We start from the raw sequence: 22,188 nt of genomic DNA on the forward strand, positions 1-22,188 counted from the left end.
AAAGGAAGGGAACATGAGCCAGCTAGATTAGGGAAATCAGTCCTGGAGCTCAATGGCATGGCGTGTGTCACTGCCAGATTTTATTCCCCCTTCCCAGTTTCCCTGCAAATGTATAGGCAGTATTAAAAATGCACATGACATAGCTCAGTTGAGGATAATCTCATATGACCCACTTATGCTTCCCATTATCTCCTCTAACAGAAGAGTCAGAGCTAATACTTCGAGGGGAAATAGGAACAGTAGATGCTATAAGGGCTGTTTTGCTCACCAATTCCATACAGGTGGTGATGCTGCTAATCCTTCTCCCAACTGGGGAGAATTTTAGTAGTCTCTCACTGAAGGAAAATTCAAATCTAACTTAGGAACACACACACAAAAATCAAAGTAAATAAACTGATGGGCTAACTGAAAACTCACTGTGAGGGGGGAAAGGTTATCACTAACATATCATAGAGATGGTTGTCTACAAATATGAAATCACTGGTGTACTTATCTGTAGCAAGGCAGAGAAGGGTAGAGTGGGTTCCATCCTATAGCCTAAGGAAACTTAATGCACCAAACCTCAGGTAGAACGTCATGTGAAGACTGTAATGTGCTCTTCCCTCTTGATAGGGGGGGCCTCTGTCTTTTTGGAATTCCAATTCCCAAGCTGACTAGGGAAAATGACCAAGTGACATATGCCATGCCACGGAGTACCCTGACCTGATCCTCTAGGAACAGTTCTCCCACTACTTTCTGGAAGTAGTCATTTTGATTACCTTTGCCATCCATGCTTCCAAAATGGCACTTTCAGTGGTGGGTAAGAAGGACCTGGAATGAAGGTCTTCAATCTCTGTGAAACTTTCAGCCCAGGCAGAGGCAGCTTTACCATTGTGCTGAGTGTCAGAGTTCTTACTGTGGTCTGGTTACTGCTCCAACCTTGTTTTTTATTGCTGTCTTTCCTGCTCACTGCACTCTAGCACAATGGCCTCCATATTGTAACTCAAATGCCTCAAGTGTATTCCCATATCAGGGTCTCAGGTCCTTTGCACTAGCTGTTCCCACTTAATGCAGTGTTTTTACTTGGCTCCCTCTTGCCCTTTATTCAAGAGAGGGCTTCTTGGAACTCACTGAAGTGGACCTCTTTTCCCCTTACTCCCTGCTACTCTGCTTTATTTTCGTCATAGCACTTACCACTACTTGACATGACATCATATCCCTCTAGCTGTATGAAAGAGACTTCAATTGTATCCATAATGTTTAAGATCTGAAGCAAATACAATAAAATGTGAAGTGGTAGATCCATGCATTCTTATAATATCCTGAAGTGTACTCACAGACCATTAATTCCTCAGATGATCAAATATATTTAGAAAATACTAAGCTAAATAAGCTAGATGATTTTATTTGCTAAAGGACTTTGAGTCTTTAATAAACTATTGTTCATGTGATATTCTAAAATGAAAACATACTGTGTTTTCTAAGCTAATTTGCCCATAGAACTTTCTCTAAGAACTATCTGATGGATGATTACTCCATGAAATACACCTTGGGAAACAATATTACAGGATGAGGGGCTTTATATGTCTTGTTCAGCTATGTCCCCTTAATAACTAGGAATCCTCTGAGACATAGTAGGTACTTAACACATATTTGATAAAGGAATGGATCAATGAACAAGCACTGGCTCTTTCACATTTTGATACTGTTATTTCAGCCTCTTAAGAGAGGGGCTGGACTACATGCCTTTTCAAGATCTCTTCTAAAGTACTTTAAGACTTTAGGACTATTGTGTGAGATTTCTGTAGGAAAGCAAAAAGTCAGTGACAGGGGTCTGACAGTAAGCAGCTAAAAGGCAATTTCAGAGAAATTCCAGATCCAAGCCAGCCTGCAAACAGTTAAAACTCTACATCTCCAGTCTCTTTGTACTTCTCTCTCCCACTCCTCACTCCTGTGCTTTCCCCTCCCTCAAGGCCCCTCACTCTGCCACTTCTTAATGAGAAACAGATCATAAACTTTGGACTGAGAGTGGGTTTCTGGAACTAAAGGAAGGCTGTCAGAGGGATACCAACCAAATGATCAGGCACGTTAGACCACTAGATGCCACTGTGCTCCTCAGAAATACGCCTGGATTTCCACCTACAGCGCCCAGGGGTAGGGGTGAAGACGTAGCCAGAGCTGCATGCCTGAGGCATGGAATGAATGGCCCACAGGCGATCTGTGCTGGGGGTGGGGGTGGGGGTGGGGGTGACAGCACACACACACACACCTGTAGCGTTCCTGGCTAATCTGAGCTTTTGTTTCCCACTTTGTACCCCACGCAGTGCTTTTGTGCTGATAGTCATGGAGTGGGGAGAAGCTGCTCTGAAGCTTGAATAAGGGGCAGGGTGGCAGATAGAGCTCAAAGACAAGTCCACCTGCCTAAAGGCCTCTGCCCTTTGGGATGGGGAGTGGGAATCAGGAGGTGGAGAAGCACTGTCTTCAGGAAACTACATTTCTGATGCCAACTCCACCATTCTCCTGAGGCTGCCTGGAGCTCCCCATCATTACTTCAGGCAGCTCCTTTGAGCACTAGCTGCAGCAGTCATGTTTTCTAGGTCATGTTTTCCAGCATGTTTTCCTGGTCACAGTATGACCAGGTTTAGGGCCTCCTAAAGGGGATCGGGGCTCCCAAGGCCACACTGTTGAGAGGCACTCTGTTAATACACATTTGCATTTTATAAGTGTGTGTGTTTATTAATCTTAAAGTTCATTACCAGGTTTCACTGTGCCTCAGATACATCTTCACCCTAATTATTATAATTAGTTGTCATAATTCTGTAGTGCTTACTATGTTCCAGGAACTGCACTAAATGTTTTACATGTTATTTCATCTTTACTATGATCTGATGAGATCTGTATTAATTTTATTTTGCAGATGAGAAAAAAGTGATCAAAGAGATTAAATAATTTGCTCAAGCTCATAGGTGGTGTAGTTGAGATTTAAATGTAGGTCTGACTTAGAGACCCAAGGACCTTATCACTTTGTTGCCCTTCCTGCACACCACTAGGCCTCCCACATCTGAGTCTCTAAAGCCTTCAACACTGCTGTGCCCTCAGCAAAAGTCTGGAGCCTGTGGGGAGGGCGGGGGGAGCTGCTGGGAGGCCAGTTCTCTAAGCTCAGATGGTGAGGATAGATTTCTTCAGGGTTATTGGGAAGGTCGTGAGCAGGGAGAGGAGTGTCTGTAACAAGGAGTGTGGCCAGGAAATTTCTTCCTGCAGCCTATTCTAACATGCTGGGAGTCATGTCTACTAGTGAGAGGTCTAGGATGAGTGTTAAGGGTTCTGAGTCCTGGCCTTGCCAATGTGTAGCCACCACCTGTTAGTTAAGTAATTCTTCCAGAAGCCAGTCCCCCTCTCGCACCTGCACAGCATCTGTACACAGAGGACCCATATTCTCTTGATTCTCTGACCTCCCTACTGTTACTCTTACCCAAGCACCTGATCCAAAAAGTGATAAGCAATGTAATCTGCCTCCCTGGAATCAGAAGATGGATTCTGGTTTGCATGAGTTCCAAGTCTGTAGTAAATGCAGGAGAGTCCTGACTCATTTCTTCCTATGTCTGGTTGGTCAGGCTCAGCTCCCTTCTCCCCAGGGCCTTTCAGTTGCGTAAGGCCCAATTACTGTAATAAATCCCTTTCCCACAACACATGCAGAGGCTTTGCTATTTTCTGACTGAACCTTGACTGATTTAGTGACTAGTAAAGCAGAGGATGTATAGCTTGTGGACATGTCATGACTTTGAAACCTTAGATTTGAGTCTTGACTCTCAGGTACTGGTCAGTTGTTTGACCTTGGACAGATTAGGTCTCTCCAAGCTTCAGTTTCCTACTCTGTAAGATGGGGTTATGAGTACAGTATCTGTTGTTAAGGTGTACATGAAGGATCAGATGAGAAGGTGTACACAATGAGCAGTCCTCAATGTGGTAGTTGTTTTGGTTGGAGCTAAGCTGGATAACTGGCCTTAACTTGGCCTTAAAACCAATTGGGGAGTTACATGAATAAAGTCATTCAGATAAAAAACAGATACATATTTGATTAAAGAAGAAAGGACATTAAGCATTGGGGGGAGAAGTTTGTTGATTTTGCTCGTATAGTGTTATGTAATTAAGAAATGTTTTACTGAGAATTGATGACTCCATAAACATCTCAAATGGTCAGCCAGTGCTCAAAATTATTCTGGCCTCCCTTCACACCAGTCTAGCTCAGTGTATGAGCACATGTTAGGTGAGTTAAGAAAATGAGGAAGGTAGTGAGTAAAAAGATTTAATAGTCAGGGTATGAGTGTAAGAAAACATTTTCAAAACAGAAGAAAATGTTTTATTATTATCTGGTAACAGGACACTGAAAGAAACTAACTTCTGGGTCTCAGCTGTAGCCACTTACCTGGAATGGTAGCTTTGGGGCCAAGGGGTGCCAATTGTGCCCTGAGATATTTGCATCATGCTGGCATCGGTTTGGATCTCCCCAAATTTGGTTGAATGCCAAGAGTGAGGTCGGCATGCAGGTTCACTGCGCCTGGAGAGACACAGGAAGAGACCCCCCCTCAAAGTTAGGAGCATTTGCAGCCAAATCTCTTCACCAGTGTGATTTATGGATTTGGAAGCAATGCTGTTACAGCCTGAGAGAATGAAAACAAGTAAATAATTGTTTATTTCTTATTGCTTATTTCTTGTACTAATCATTGCTATTGTGACATAATTTCAGACTTACATAAAAATGTTTCAAATCAGTATAAAGAATTCCCACATAAACACCAGAATACTGTTGGTGAGAATGCAAATTGGTATAGCATATGGAAAACAGTATGGAGTTTCCTTTAAAAAATTAAAAATAGAACTACCATACAATACAGCAATCCCATTTCTAGGTATGTATTCAAAGAAATTGAAATCAGGATCTTGTAAGAGATACCTGTATTCTCATGTTCATTGCAGCATTATTTACAATAGCCGAGACATGGAAACAATCTAAGTGTCAACAGATGAATGGATAAAGATGGGGTGTGTATATACCATGGAATATTAGTCATGAGACAGAAGGAAATCCTGCCATCTGCAACAACTTGGATGCACGTGGAGGGCATTATGCTAATTGAAATAAGGCAGACAGAGAGACAGACACTGTATGGTAACACTTATCTGTGGAATCAAAAAAAGACAAACTCAGAAGAACAGTAGGGTAGTCATTACCAGGGTTTAAGGACTGGTGGAAATGGGGAGATTCTGGTCAAGGGGTACATACTTCAAGTTAAAAGATTAACAGGTTTGGGGATCTAATGTATAGAATGGTGATTATAGCCAATACTATTGTATCATATACTTGAATGTTGCTAAGAGAGTTGACACGTGACAGGATGGAGGTGGTAGCTAATACTCTGGTGGTAGTGGTAGTCATTTTGCAATTTATAAGTGTAGCAAATCAATACCTTGCACACATTAACTTACATAATATTCTGTATCAATTATATCTTAATAAAGCTGGAGAGAAAAAAGAATACCCAGATAACCACCTAGATTTTCCATGTTAATATTTTATGCTTTATTAATATAAAGCACATGGGTAGCCTTGGTCTTTCCTGGCATCTGCTTATTCATATATATATATATGGTAATATTTCCTTACCATCTCCTAAGGGACTATGTGTGGATATACTGTAAAGAGCTTTCTGGGAATTTTGAAGTCCTCTGTCATATCCTGATGCTGGATAAATTATTTTAATTTCTGGGTAAGAACTACATAAAAATTAGCAGCTACTTCAATGTTAATAAAGCTCTAAGCTACATAGTATAAATAATAAGATGCTCTCCAAAATAGTTTCTCACCATACAAGTCAATGACTTCAACTTTTAAATATCTCTCTAACACAAAGAACTGACTAAACCAAAAGGAAAAAGCAGGTGTCCTTCAGACTGCAGTACTGAAGAATCAATTTGGTAAGGATTACACAGCTATAATAGAAGGTCAGGGTCTGGAGAGAGTGGCTGTGCTTTACTTTTGGCAAAACAGCGAGGTGAGTCATCAGGCATTTCATGATGAAAACTTCTGAACTCTTAAGACTGCAGAAATTTTTTCTGCAGTTTAGAAACACTTTCATGGGATCTAAGAATCCACTTGGATATGTTGAAGATAAAGCTGTAAGTATACCCACCTATGTCCTTTTCTATAAAATAAATTGGCTTTTACAACATAAATCATTTTGCAATAAAAACCACTTCCCTGCTGCCAATAAAATGTCAAGAGTATTAAGTATATGAGAATAAAACTAGCCCAGGTGTCAGGAGACTTGGTTTCTCAATCTGACTTTGTTACTAAGTTAGTTGTATGAGCCTGTGTAAGTCATTTCCCCTCCCTAAGCCTTTGTTCATCTAAAAAATGAAGATGTTAATCAGAGGCTAGATTAACCTTATTTTAATGACTAAAAATGTATATGAGAGACGTTGAAGGGCTTGCCAGGAGAGAGAATAAAATTTCTAAAAACGCATATTTTTCAATTCTTTGAAGAGAGGTAATGATGATAGGTAAATGGTTTCCTGTCAAGCAAGGGATATAGGCACACAAGACTTTTAGCAGACAGTCAGTCAATATTTATTGAATTGAAGGAGCCTATAGTCAGGTAGACTAATGTCTCAGTTTCTACATAGGCCAGGGAAAGAGAAAAATTGAAATCTCTCTTGATAAAAATTCTGGGGATGGAAAGAGGCTGGAAAGTGGCTAACAGTATCAGCTCTGAGGTCAGACAAACCTGAGTTCTGATCCTGATACCACCAGTTTTTAGCTTTTAAATTTTTAAGTAAATTTCTTAACCACTCTAAGTTTCTTAATCTATAAAAGGCAGATTATAACAGAATTTATTCGTGGTTTTTGTGATCAAAAATTAGATAATGTACCTGGCGTATGGTAGGAGCTCCATAAATTTAGTTAAATATAATTTTCTTCAGTCATTCATTATTTTTTTCTATTTCATTTACACACCTTAATTTTTTTCCTTTAAAAATTTTTTTTGACATTTTTATTGCAGTTTAGTTGATACACAAGATAATACTGGTTTCAAGTATACAACATAGTGATTCAACAGTTATAGACATCATTAAATCCTCACCCCAACTAGCATAGTTACTATCTATCAACATAGGAAGATATTACAGAACTATTGACTATATTTTCTATGCTGTACTTTCATCCCCATGACTAATTTATAGTATGATTGAGATTTTGTGCCTCTTTATCCACTTCACCTATGTCACCCACCCACCCTAACTCCTCCCCCATGGTAACCACCAGTCACTTCTCAGTGTCTGAGTCTACTGCTGTTTTGTTCATTTTGTTTTGTTTTTAGAGTCCACAACTAAGTGAAATCATGTAGTATTTCCCTTTCTCTGCCTGGCTTGTTTCACTTAGCCTACTACCCTCTAAGTCCCATGTTGTCACAAATGGCAGGATTTATTTTTTATGGCTGAATAATATTCCATGGTGTGTGCAGACCACATCTTCTTTATCCATTCATCTATTGATGTACACTTTGGTTGCTTCATATCATGGCTATTGTAAACAATGTGGCAATAAACATAAGGGTGTGTATACCTTTTCAAATCAGAGGTTTTGTTTTCTTTGGGTAAATTCCTAGAAGTGGGGTTACTAGGTCTTCAGTCCTTCATTATTAATGAATTGATAAAGACCAGAGAGGCCAGGGAGAAAAGCTCATCAGAGAGATCTAAAGTGTAGGACAGAAAAGGGGAGAAAGAAGTTGGGAGTGAATGGCAGAAGAGAGGGGAATGGGCTGGAACTATTAATGGCAATGAGTCACCCTGATCAGAGCTCCCCATACATACTGAGCATAGATAATTATGGCAGAAACCATCTGAGATTTACTGTGGTCACAGCCTTAAGTACCCTGGCCACACTGATGAGGTAGGAGGTGCCAGGGCAGTGGCTGTGACCTCAAGCTAAGGACATAAATAGAGGCCAAAAGGGAATGGCCTTTGTCTACCTGAAAGCTAGGAAAGAACTAAGCAGCAGCATATCCTTGGGCTGAAGAGATGAAGTAGGATGCAAAATGAAGAGCTCAACAATAGACAACAATGTAGTACAACTTGTCTTGCTCCTTGCCCATACCTCTGTAAACCTCTTAACAGGTCCCAGGTAACTGATATATCTGGGTTCAACACTGCCCCAAAGCCAAATTAACCCTCTACTCAGAGGGGGCTATCAGGAAGCCCTCAGTTAGTAGCTCAGTGATTTAGCAGTTCAGCATTCTTGATGCTTGTCCCACTCTGACCTTGGACACCCAGCTCCTAGAAACTAGGTTCTTCATCCAGTTTCTCACTGATGTAGATTTCTGCTTTATCACTGAGTACCATCCAGTGATCAGAAATCCTTCATGGTGTCCCATGCCCCTCAGGGACTGGCCCAAATCACACAGCCCTATCCTATAATCAGAGTTCATGCCCAGTTACATATGACTTTAAGTACTTAATAAATATTACTGGTCAATCAAACAGAAAAAGCCCAGAACTTGATGAAAAAATTTCAAATGGGTTCAAAATACATAAGGATAAAGAACAAACTGTCATCTTTCTGTCCCATGTTCTGGCAACCTAGTGAGAGGAATTGGCAGGACCCCTCTCAGTAGTAGGATGCTAGCTCTGAGACGAGGTACTGAATTTGAGATGCTGATGACTCGCACAGAGTGAACACAGTCTAGTCCCTGAGGGTGGTAATGCCAAGGGGAGCTCTTCAGCAGCTCAGTGCTATCTGTCCATGCTTAGCTAAAAAGATGGTGTGAAGAAACCTACCCCATCTAAAGGAAATGGACAGGCTCTGATAAATTCAACAGGCTCTAAAGAAGATCCCTTTTCCAGGCAAGGACTTGAAGCTTAAGCTAATGTTCCAAGGAAGCCCTCTAGTCTGAAATCTCAAAGGAGAGAAGCTAGGGGGTACCCTGAAGTGTAGTATAGCTGCCCAGACTTTGTATTTGTTGGTACACCTCCTTCATGAAGGATCACACACCTTGCTGAAAGACCTGAATTAAGACTTTGAAGTGCAAAAGGAGGCTGTGCATTAAATAGTGAAGACAAATGGAGCTGTTTCACCTAAGGTAAATGAGGAAAATTTATCTTTGTGCTTTGAAGAGAATAGCAAGGTTTTCTTTTTTTTTCTTTTTTTTCTTTTTTTTAGTGAGCAGAGGAAAAGTTTTATTTAAAGTTACTTAGAGAAAAAGTGCAGGTGACCTCAGAGAGAGAGGAGCACCCTGACAGTTTTGGGGATCCCCCATTTCAGGATTCTTCAGGAATGTGACTAAGGGCTGGGGGTGCAGACCTGTTAGGTGGTCTTTGAATACTTAGAACTAAGGGTTTTCTTTTTTAAATAAGTTTGCCAGACCTTTCCTTGGTTTCCTTCCCATTCATTCAGGGAACACCCATGGAGACTTTCTGTATGCCAGCCACTATGCTGGCACTGGGGAATACAAAGAACAATAAAGAATCATTAGACCCAAGTAATTCACAGTAGTAGAGACAGGCAAACAAACCATGACAATAGAATGTAATGGGTTGTGTATTACAAACTTGCGCAAAATGCTCAGCAAACACAATAAAAAGGTAATAGAGTCACTGAATGGATAAAAGAACAAGACCCATCTATATGCTGCCTACGAGAGACTCACTTCAAACCCAAAGACTAAAAGTGAAGGGATGGAAAAAGATACTTAATGCAACTAATAGGGAGAAAAAAGCAGGAGTTGTAGTACTTGTATCAGACAAAATAGATCTCAAAGAAAGTAACAAGAGACAAACAAGGACATTACATAATGATAAAGGGGTCAGTCCAACAGGAGGGTATAACCATTATAAATATCTACACACACAACACAGGAGCACCTAATATGTGAAACAAATACTAACAGAATTAAAGAGGGAAATAGAATGCAATGCATTGATTTTAGAAGACTTCAACGCTCCACTCACTCCAAAGGACAGATCAACCAGACAGAAAATAAGTGAGGAGACAGAGGCACTGAACAACACATTAGAACGGATGGATCTAACAGACGTCTACAGAACACTCCACCAAAAGCAGCAGGATACACATTCTTCTCAAGTGCACATGGAACATTTTCAAGAATAAACCATATAATAGACTACAAAAAGAGTCTCACTAAATTAAAAAAGATTGGAATTGTACCTAACAGCTTCTCAGACCACAAAGGTATGAAACTAGAAATAAATTACGCAAAGAAAACAAAAAAGCCCACAAACACATGGAGGCTTAGCAACATGCTCCTAAATAATCAATGGATCAAAGACCAAATAAAGACAGAGGTCAAGCAACAAATGGAGACAAATGACAACAATAAGCAACACTGCAAAATTGGTGGGATGCAGAGAAGGCCGTGCTAAGAGCAAAGTATATTGCAATACAGGCCTACCTCAGGAAGGAACCATCCCAGATGAACAGTCTAAACTCTCAATTAATGAAACTAGAAAAAGAAGAACAAATGAAGCCCAAAGTCAGTAGAAGGAGGGACATAATAAAGATTAGAGCATAAGTAAATAAAATCGAAGAGAATAAAACAATAGAAAGAATCAATGAAAGCAGGAGCTGGTTCTTTGAGAAAATAAACAAAATAGATAAACCCCTAGCCAGACTTATCAAGAAAAAAAGAGCGTCTATACACATAAACAGAATCAGAAATGAGAAAGGAAAAATCACTATGGACACCACAGAAATACAAAGAATTATTAGAGAATACTATGAAAAATTATATGCTAACAAACCAGATAACTTAGAAGAAATGGACAATTTTCTAGAAAAATACAACCTTCCAAGGCTGACCCAGGATGAACAAAATCTGAACAGTCCAATTACCAGCAATGAAATTGAACTGGTAATTAAAAAACTACCCAAGAACAAAACCCTGACCCAGACCTGATAGCTTCACTGCTGAATTTTATCAAACATTTAGTGGAGACCTAACACCCATCCTGCTTAAAGTTTTCCAAAAAGTAGAAGAGGAGGGAATACTTCCAAACTCATTCTATGAGGCCAGCATCACTCTAACACCAAAACCAGGCAAACACACCACAGAAAAAGAAAATTCAGACCAATATCCCTGATGAACATAAATGCAACAATAGTCAAAAAAATATTAGCAAACCGAATTCAAAAATACATCAAAAAGATCATCCATCATGATCAAGTGGGATTCATCCCAGGGATGCAAGGATGGTACAATATTTGAAAATCCATCAACATCATCCACCACATCAAACGGAAGGGCAAAAACCACATGATCATCTCCATAGATGCTGAAAACACATTTGACGAAATTCAACCATTTATGATTAAAAAATCTCAACAGAATGGGTAGAGAGGGCAAGTACCTCAACACAATAAAGGCCATATATTGGGGTATATGGTCGGGACTTGATAATGAGGGGAGTTTAATAACCAAAACGTTGCTCATGTTAAGTGTATATTAATGATACCAAAAAATAAAAAAAAATAAAAAATAAAGGCCATATATGACAAACCCACAGCCAACATCATACTTAACAGCGAGAAGCTGAAAGCTTTTCCTTTAAGATCAGGAACAAGACAAGAATGCCCACTCTCCCCACTTTATTCAACATAGTACTGGAGGTCCTAGCCATGGCATTCAGACAACACAAAGAAATAAAAGGCATCCAGATTTAAGGAAGAAGTTAAACTTACACTATTTGCAGAAGACATGATATTGTACATAAAAAACCTTAAAGAATCCATTCCAAAACTACTAGAATAACTGAATTCAGCAAAGTTGCAAGATACAAACTTAGTACACAGAAATCCATCGCATTCCTATATACTAACAATGAACTAGCAGATAGAGAAATCAGGGAAACAATTCTATTTACAATTGCATCAAAAAGAATAAAATACCTAGGAATAAACCTAACCAAGGAAGTGAAAGACCTTTCTCTGAAAACTACAAGACACTCATGAGAGAAATTAAAGAAGACACCAATAATGGAAACACATCCCGTGCTCATGGATAGGAAGAATTAATATTGTCAAAATGGCCATCCTGCCTAAAGCAATCCACAGATTCAATACAATCCCTATCAAAATACCGACAGCATTCTTCAACGAACTGGAACAAATAAAATTCATATGGAACCACAAAAGACCCCAAATAGCCAAAGCAATCCTGAGAAGGAAGAATAAGGCTGGGGGGATTACACTCCCTGACTTCAAGCTCTACTACAAAGCCACAGTAATCAAGACAATTTGGTACTGGCACAAGAACAGACACACAGATCAATGGAACAGAAGAGAGAGTCCAGATATTAACCCAAACATATTCGGCCAATTAATATACAATAAAGATATTTATTGTATAAATAAATAAATAAATAAATAAAAAAGCCATGGATATACAATGGGGAAATGACAGCCTCTTCAACAGCTGGTGTTGGCAAACTGGACAGCTACATGTAAGAGAATGAAACTGGATTATTGTCTAACCCCATACACAAAAGTAAACTCAAAATGGATCAAAGACCTGAATGTAAGTCATGAAATCATAAAACTCTTAGAAGAAAACAGGCAAAAATCTCTTGAATATAAACATGAGCAACTTTTTCCTGAACTCATCTCCTCAGGCAAGGGAAACAAAAGCAAAAATGAACATATAGGACTATATCAAACTAAAAAGCTTCTGTACAGCAAAGGACACCATCAGTAGAACAAAAAGGCATCCTGTAGTATGGGAGAATATATTTGTAAACGACATATCCAACAAGGGGTTAACATCCAAAATATATAAAGAACTCACATGCCTCAACACCCAAAAAGCAAAGAACCCTATTAAAAAAATGGGCAGAGGATATGAACAAACACTTCTCCAAAGAAGAAATTCAGATGGCCAACAGACACATGAAAAGATGCTCCTCATCACTGATCATCAGGGAAATGCAAATTAAAACCACAATAAGATATCACCTCACACCAGTAAGGATGGCCAGCATCGAAAAGACAAATAAGAACAATTGCTGACGAGGATGCAAAGAAAAGGGAACCCTCCTACACTGCTGGTGGGAATGTAAGTTAGTTCAACCATTGTGGACAGCAATATGGAGGTTCCTCATGAAGGGTCCCCACCCGTAAGATAGCGAACTTCCAGATTCTCTTCCGGGTCTTTGGTTCCCACCAGCGCCACCTGTAGCCCAATCACCTCTCGCCCCCCTCCCAATCCCAGCACCTAGCCAATAGCCACCAGCCCCGTAGAAGTAACACCACAATCACCTCATGCCCCTTCCTATATAACCCAGCACCTTTCCCTAATAAAGCGGAATTCTCCGGTGAATTGCTGCTGTATGTTGCTCCTTCCTTTCACCTCAAAAAGCTAAAAATAGAAATACCATTTGACCCTGGAATTCCACTCCTAGAAATTTACCCAAAGAAAACAAGTTCTCAGACTGAAAAAGACATATGCATCCCTATGTCTGTTGCAGCACTATTTACAATAGCCAAGATATGGAAGCAACCTAAGTGTCCATCAGTATATGAATGGATAAAGAAGATGTGGTACATATACGCAATGTAATACTATTCAGCCATAAGAAAGAAACAAATCCTACCATTTGCAATGATATGGATGGAGCTAGAGGATATTATGCTTAGTGAAATAAGCCAGGCCGAGAGAGACAAGTGCCAAATTATTTCAGTCATTTGTGGAGTATAACAATGAAGCATAACTGAAGGAACAAAACAGCAGCAGACTCACAGACTCCAAGAAGGGACTAGCGGTTACCAAAGGAGAGGGATGGAAAAGGGTGGGTAGGGAGGGAGGGAGAAGGGGATTGAGGGTTATTATGATTGGTACACATGGTGTGGGCGGGGGGGGGTCACAGGGAAGATAGTGAGCACAGAGAAGACAAATAGTGACTCCGTGGCATTTTACTACACTTATCGATAGTGACTTCAATGGGGTACAGGGGGGACTTGATAATATGAGTGAATGTAGTAAGCACATTGTTTTTCATGTGAAACCTTCATGAGAGTGTTTATCAATGATACCTTAATTTAAAAAAAGTGGCTCCCAAGGGAATAAAGAGGGTGGTAGCTAGAAGACTAGTGGACAACAGGGAGGAAAAGGTTTTGTTCTCAATATTTGTTTTAAACAATGGTAAGTATGAGCAAGTTCATATGTGGCAGAGTGCATGCATGCACCGCTGAAGATAGGAGACAAAGGGGATGACGCTCCTTCCAACTGCTGAGGGATTAGGGAGTAATGGCTTTCTGGAGTGCATGGAAAGGGCATAACCTTCTGAAGGAGGAAAGCCAGTTCCACTGAAACAAGAAGAAAGGAGGAGGTAAGATGCTGATGCTCATGAGTATGAAAAGGAGCTGAAGGGAGACAAGTCCATGAGACATACCCGCAATGTTCTCTATTTTCATTATGAAAGTGAAAGGGGAAAAGTGAAGGCTTGATGTGGTGGGCTGGACTCAAGGGGCATGGCAATGACAACTAGAAGGGTTGAAACCTGATTAGATATTTAAAAGAATTTTTGACTAAGATATGGTCTCTGCCCTTAAAGAGCTTACATTCGGCTGGGGAGACCAAAGGAGATGATAAATCATAGTTCATATGAGAAAGCTAAAATAAGTGCCCACGATCTGCAATGCCAAGAGAGGAAACTCATCTTTTTCTCAAGAGGAAATTGGAGAGGTCTGCCCTCAGATGGGGCTTGTCAGATTTCATCACAGGTCTAATACATTAAGAACAGTGTGATTTTGAAACGGTCCTTAAAAAACACACATAGACCTTTCTTTTGGATGCGGAACGTATGTTGGGAGAAGGCTCTGTCGTTTAATCTGTTTTCTAAGATTCTTCCATATATACAGTTAAGTGATGAAATGAGGAAAAAGAACAATGAAAAGTTGACCAAAATATAGCCCACCAACCCTCATAGCTTGCTAAGGGAGAGTATAAATTGGTACAACTGAATAAAAAGCAGTGTGGCGATATCTACAAAGCAATTTTTTAAATGGGATACTTATGTGGCTATTAAAAGAATGAGTGCTCTACACATATTGAGATGCAAGTACCTCCCAAATTATGGTTGAATGACAATGGTAAGGGGCAGGACGATGCACAGAGAATGCTGCAGTGTGCAGGGGAAAACATACATCATCACTTACATGTTTGTTGATGTAATCAAGAATACACTAATTTCTGGAAGGATACTTGAGAAACTAGAAACAAAGACTGCCTCTGGAGAAGAAAACTCATTTTTCCACTGTCTTTCCTTTTGTAACTTTTGAATTGTGTACCATATATATATATTACCTATTAGAAAAGCAAAGTTTTTTAAAAAAATAGCCTCTTATTTCAAAAATGTACTTCACTGAATCTCAACATAACCAAAAAAGTCAACAGCTGTTTATTGATGCAAATAATTTAGTAAGCATTCCTAAAGAGCCCAGCATACTTTTATATTTGGGGATCACTTTGATCTTTAAGAAGATAAGGAAATACTTCCCTAAAGTACATTACATCATGAGCATATCAATAAGAGTCAGAAGGTGATTTAATTTTAAAACTAAGCAAGCTAAGTTTTCTTTGTGGGTGTAATTCAAATAAAGCCCTTTTGTTGCATTCCTAACCACAAACAAGGAAGCTTGACTGCGTGGGATGGGTAGGCTGATGAAACTGGAACTAGCAAGTGACACTATGTCCTTCTTGGGTGATTGAGTCCTAACACAGAGATTCATAAAGACAAAGCATATTTCTGAGAAGTCTACAATAAAGCAGTACAGGTATTTCAGGGGCACTTATTGATCCCCTACTGTGTGCCTTCCACCTTGCTGAATTATAGTTGGAAGGTCACAGATGGCCTCAAGGAGATTACAATATTGTTGGGGAGCCTTAGATGCAAGAGAAAGTATTAAACAGAATTGGTATTATTCATTCACTCAAAATTTGAGTGCCAAGCACCATTCTAGGCACTTGATGCAAATTTTCTCACTTGACCTTTAAACGACGTTTATGATACAGGACTACTAATGAAAAAACGAGGTTAATAAGCAATACAACTTGTCCCCAGTCACAAAGGTAGTGAAGAGAGGAGCTGATATTTAAATTCAGGAATTTGTCTTCAGATCCTGTGCTTTTAATGTCTATGAATGAACAGTATAAATGAGGTGGGGTGGGCAGAGTAGGAAGACAGACAATAAGCAAATAAGAAAGCAAAGAGGATATTTTTGTACGGTTTTAAGGTCTCTAGAGGAAATAAAACTGGGTAATTTGAGAATGTGGTTGAGGGTCCTGCTTTGGGTCAGGGACAGACTGTTTGAGAGAGTGACATTAAAACCAAGATTCAAATGATGAGAAAGAGTCAACCCTGCAAAGAGCTGGAGACAGAGAATTTAGCACAGAGGGAACAATGAAACACAAAAAGGCCTTGAGGGGGGAATAAATTTTGGGTTTTCAAGAAACATAACAAAATGTGGCTAGATGAAGGAAGAGCAGATGGGAGAAGTCAAGGCTCCAGAGGCATTTGGGATGTAAGCACCAAAAAGCTGGTGGGCTGCCAGTGATCAAGAATGGGGTCTGAAACTGGCCAAGTGGCCTGGTAGTAGAGTGGGATATTAGCTGACCTTGCTGATTGTTGTGCCTTGGATAAACGGAGAAAACGACAACCACAGCTTGGAAATTAACTCTAATAGAGTTAGTTTTTTTTGTTAATGCTGAACACTTTATGTGGCTCTTCTGGGCACAGTAACATAAATCCATGCCAGTTATCAACTGGGCATGAGTTGAATGTGTGAGAAGACAAGATATACTCAGAGTATGGCACCACCCAAGAGAACACCGTATTTCTTAATCTATGCACTAGCCACCTACCTGCCCATCCATCATGTGCTTACTGCACAGCATTGTAACAGATGAGAGTCCACCTGAAGAGCTCTAGACTAACCTCCCTACACAAAAAAAGAAAAAACAATATACCAATATATTCTGTAAATTAGGTCGATTTGAATTAACACATCATGGATTTGGGTTGAGGGTCTTCATGATATGCTTACCAAACACCATGTGCTTAGCCAGGATAAAGCACATTTCTTAAGGTTCTTTTTGTGTGTTGTTGCTATATATTTTCCCTACCTTTCTTCATCCATTTTTAAAATCACAAAATACTTCAAAACTATATAAATATATTCAAATTAATGTAAAGAACACCTATGTACTCATCACCAAAATTTATCAAACCCTAACATTTTCCCCAAATTTACTTCAAGCATTCTTTTGAATGGGCAACTTAGTTAAAAAAAAATCAAAAAACAAAAAACAAAACAAAAACAAACCCATTGAGAATCTTATTCTCTCCATATTTCCCAGCCTGCTCCATTTTTGTTCCCCTTACAGCTAGTCACTGTGGAATAATGGTTTGTTATGTATTTTTCCAGTGATTCGCTATACAAATATAAGTAAAAATGAGTAAACACATATCTCATTTTGTCCCTTTCACAAAAAAAACTTCATGTGGTATTCTACCCTCCCCCCTTTTTAAATTAAAGTATAATTTATATATATTTTATTAGTTTCAGGTCCCCCCCCCCCCCTTTTTTAACTTAGTAAGTATTGGAGATCATTCTACATCAATATTTACAGAACTTCCTCATACCTTGTCTTTTCCTTTTAGCAGCCTGGTATTTCATCTTGTTTATATATTTATTTATAGACCCTTTCTGTAGATACTTTGTGATTTCCAGTCTTTTGCTACTACAAATAGTGCTTTATTGCATCACCATGTCCACACCCTGTTATCTTTCTACGCTGACATATCTGCAGATATTCCTAGAAGTGGAATTGCTGGCTCAAATTAAGATGTACTTTCAATTTTGGTAGTTATTATTAATTATTAAATTGACCCTTTCATACCTTAAAGAGGAAATAACTTAATATGAAGAATTAAATGTCATTATGCAAGTAATTTTTGATGGGGGAGACCTGTTCTTTAGTAGAGCTGTAATAGCATTCATCTTTGCCTTTCATATTTGTATTTGAACAAGAATGCCTTTTTAGGCATTTCCTATTTACAAGAAAATATGTCCCAAATACTGATGGAAAAAAAAATAGCAATTGAAAACTATAACCAAGCCAAGCTACCCTGAGTGTACTCATTACACTATGTCAGTCACAGATCCAGATGGAACTCGCTCTGGAATAAACATTGCCCTATATTGAGATATGTTTTCTACATGTTCACAGGCATCAGAAAAGCTCTCAAGAATTTTGAAACAGTTAAAAAAAGCCCATCATCTGCCCAAATATAAAAAAAGGTGGTAATTTTCCCTTAACACACCATCAGCAAAGACTTTGCTTTTGAGAAATCCTTTAGCCCTTTACAGCATCCACAATCTCTAAATTTCTGTGATGGAAGAGCACCTCAAGACTGTATTCAGACTTTTTGGATTCATAGAAAAACAACAGGCACAATTTTCCAAGGCTTTTATAACTGCCTCACTTAACATCTGTACCTTAAAAAAGTGGCTCAGTGGATAGAAAGGTATGCATTAGGTAATATAACCCCATAAGTAACACACAGTCCTTTCTGGAAAGAGTTCTTTTTAAATGTCACATCCTGATAATATGCCTTGGGGACTTTTGGCTTTGACAATGGAATCACAAGTTAGAGTGAAGTCTGCTAACAGACTGACATAAGACTCTAACATCCAAAATTTACTATTAAAAAGCAAAAAATATTTTCTAGTAAGATACTTTACTCTATTCCCCCAGACCTGTCCCAACATCCTTTCACTACTAGTCTATCTCCTCCCCACTCTCCAAGATTTCAAACAATTTTTTAAAGATTAAATTTTACTGATAATCACAGAAAACTATTACCATAAAAGAGAGGGACTAGCAGTGGCAGTGGGTGTTTTTCACTTAGTCACCAATGGGTGATGATGTTGAAATATATTTTTTCTTAATATTCTGCTCTCCTCTCAATTCCAGCATATACAGGGGAACCAGAAAAGTCAACTGTCCTTCCCAAACATCAACATTTGCCTAAGAGTCATGGAAGAGCCATTGAGGGAAACACCATTACCTCTTTTACCTCTAATAGCATACGTCTTTGTCTTTCATTGACTTTCAAATTCAATTACAGCAGAATAGCATAAGCCCTAGTTATCAATAATTTCTTGTTTTCAACTCTCAATCTGGAACCAGACATTTTATTTTTTAGAGAAAGGAAGGAGGGACTGGCTTTAACCAATTTCATAACTAAATTATGATTTAGTATTTTCTTCTGTACTACTCTGTGCCACAGAGTATGTTGCTAGAGCTTAGATGGGAGAGATTACTTCTATACTGGTTCAAATCTGTCTTCTAAATATAGACACATGCAGAAACCCATAAAGATACTCTCATGGATCTCAGAGAGACAGAGTTGCAAAGAACTAGAAATGTTATGTGTGCCCCTGGATTACTGCTACCTTTTCTTTCTTTCTTTTTTTTTTTTAAGAAGTTGCTTGGAAGTTCTGCCAGGAGTCAGCTCAGAAGGGCACAGTAAAAGGTGGGCATGGCTCTTCCTCTCTACCCAGTAGGCTGCCAGGCTGAGGGGTGGGAGGGGGAAGTATCTCACCACTACAGCTGGAAATACTCCTTAATGTGTAAACCCACCAAAGGTTGTCCTTTGAAGGCTTGTAAGAGTCTAAATACCAAGCAAGATAGTTTAAAATCAGGCTTATTAATTTTTATACATTGCCAAAGTATAAATTAAGTTTCATTTGTCAAAACAAGTGAAGAAAGGTTTTTCCCCCAAATATCACTCCACTAAACAACAAATACCCGCTAAAACTGCAACACTAAAGCAATCAAATTCTTTTTCGGAGTAAGTTGGATGGACTGTACTGTGTTTTTATCTTCTCTGTTTCACTTTCTCCTTATTTAGAGGAAGAGGTCACAAATAAGAAATGAAAGGCAATGAGTAAACAAAGGACAGAAAGCATTAATTTTAGATTAAAACCTTAACCAATGGTCAAGAGCAGAATCTGTATTTTAAGGTCATGCTGCAAAAGAATTGCTCATTAAAGAAGTTTTAAAATAATACTGAAACCTGAATGAAAAGAGTAGTGAAGGTTTTTAAGGCAGAGAAGCTGAAAACTAACAACACTTGATCCAGTGCCTCAGTTCCTACCTACCAATATTTCCATAATAAATTTTACAACAGGAAGAGTTGAACCACTGCCACTCACACATAACCTGACCCTGGTTGGAGAGAAAATAATAAAACTCAGAAGAATGCTCTCTTATTCACTTTCAAATGAAAGAATGCCAAATAAAACTTGAAAAACCAGGCCTGCGATTCCTCTCTTTATATATGTGTTTTATAATATAAGCAGCTTATATTTTCTTTTTTACCTTGTATGTAGTGTAATAATAATAAAATGAGTGCCCATAACAAACAAACACTCTAGGCACCTCAAGACCTAGAACACTGTCATGACTGCTGAGTCCACCTGCTCTTTTCCATACCACAGTTTAAGTAAAAGCATCACTAAAGCAGCATTGGCATTAAGCACAACTCAGAACTTGAATCAAGATTATAAAAGAATAAAAGCTGAATTCAAACTACTATGAATAAGGGAAAAGATAACCAAGTGTTTATACCTTCAATTGTGATGGAGTTAAATAATGTACAATTGGAAATCTCAATAAACAACTTGTTCTCATATAAACTCAAAATTGAACGAGAAGCTGAAATCATCTTTAAAACTGAGGATATAATCACAGGTTCCTTTTCTTTATGCAAATGTTGGCAATGAAGACAGAGAAGAACTTGGCTACTAGTCCACAGATAAGTAGCCATCCCTTGTGAGAAAAAGAAATAGTTCCTCTGAAATTCCCCAGAGAAATGGGGAAGTAAAACCAAGAAGTACACAATACAAAGCAATTGCTCATCTGAATGAGATCAAATGCTGCTCTAAATATGCACATCCTAAGAAATATGGCAACTATATAGATAGGAGAGGGAATGATTGAAGATTCCAACACAGAAATATTAGTACTATGCTGAATTACATGAGGTACTCAAATAATGAGAATTTCCACGACAGTTTAGAAAAATGGACTTAGACTTAACATGTGATTGGTTATTTTTCCTTATGAAACAGATATAATAAAACATTAAAGAGACAACTGTGAGAGAGGCTTGTCAGTTGAGAATCCTGCAATAAAAGATTCTAAATCTCATTTTAACATAATAATGGACTTACCTTGTGGCAAACAAAAACATCCTAGATAAGAACCCTCTGGCCAAATGAATGTCATACTCAGGAGTGGCATAAAAAGCCATTTCGCCTAGTTACCGTTCCTTCTGCACCTCTCAGGGTTGCAAAGCTTTCCCAGCAATTCCAAGCACCTCCAGTCAGCCTGAGCCACCCTGAATGCCTACACTTGTGCAATTGGGAGGGACTCTCACTCCTGGTCACCTCTGTAAACTGGCCAATTAAAATTCAATCCCTGCTCGTAGGAGGGAAGAAGAGAAGGTGACCCCTTGTAACTTTTCCCAAGAAGAACCAGACTCCTAGACAACAGCATGCAGCTTAGAAATGCCAGAATTCTGTCTTGTGGGCTGGAGGAGGAAGGCAGCATGGAAAATCATCTGCTGATAAAATGCATCAAACTGAAATAAGGAAGTTTCCTTAAACGATCTCTGCTAAACCCAAGCCCTCCTCCACATGTAAAAATGCCGCTGTCTGCAAAAGTGTGTGCTGATTGCTTGAAGCTGCCCACACTTTGGGAGGCTACTGAAGCAGGGGTTCTATACCCACATCCACTGAGACTTCCTAAGGCATGAGGTCAGCAGCACAGGGACAGAACTCATTGCCAAGGGAAGTGCAAAGTGCCAGCTGAACGAACCTTTCGCTCGTTTGAGAATGAAGAATGATATAGAAGTCCAATCCTGAGCTTCTATGATCCATTCCTCTGGATTTCCTTAGCACAGGCATGTATTACCATTTCTGGGTAAATGCTTAAAAATCAGAAGAGAGTTATTGGCAGTGATGGTGGGGAGTGGTAGTAGAAGGTGAGGAAGGGGTGAGAACTTAGGAAAAAAGCCCTGGCTCGAGAAGTCTTGAGTTTAAGCTATAACATTTTGTCTCCTTTACCAACTCAA

General features: G+C 39.1%; 1 protein-coding gene across 13 annotated transcripts in view; it reads right to left on the reverse strand.

Annotated features, from left to right (window-relative positions):
* The window catches only part of SHROOM3 (shroom family member 3), a 186,916-nt gene that overhangs the window by 35,107 nt on the left and 129,621 nt on the right, over positions 1–22,188 (reverse strand). For 7 of the 13 annotated variants that reach the window (XM_037003180.2, XM_037003179.2, XM_073237434.1 and 4 more), the window contains 2 exons: positions 16,908–16,984; positions 4,406–4,537 (listed from right to left, as the gene is read on the reverse strand). In XM_037003180.2, coding sequence (XP_036859075.2) covers positions 4,406–4,537; positions 16,908–16,915 — 140 coding nt within the window. In that variant the 5' untranslated portion in view covers positions 16,916–16,984. Of the gene's footprint in view, positions 1–4,405; positions 4,538–16,907; positions 16,985–21,286; positions 21,721–22,188 lie in introns of those variants that run through there. The other 6 variants (XM_073237435.1, XM_037003186.2, XM_037003177.2 and 3 more) reach the window with 2 other exon arrangements.

Source organism: Manis javanica, chromosome 5 (assembly GCF_040802235.1).
Source record: "Manis javanica isolate MJ-LG chromosome 5, MJ_LKY, whole genome shotgun sequence".
Taxonomy (NCBI): Eukaryota; Metazoa; Chordata; class Mammalia; order Pholidota; family Manidae; genus Manis; species Manis javanica.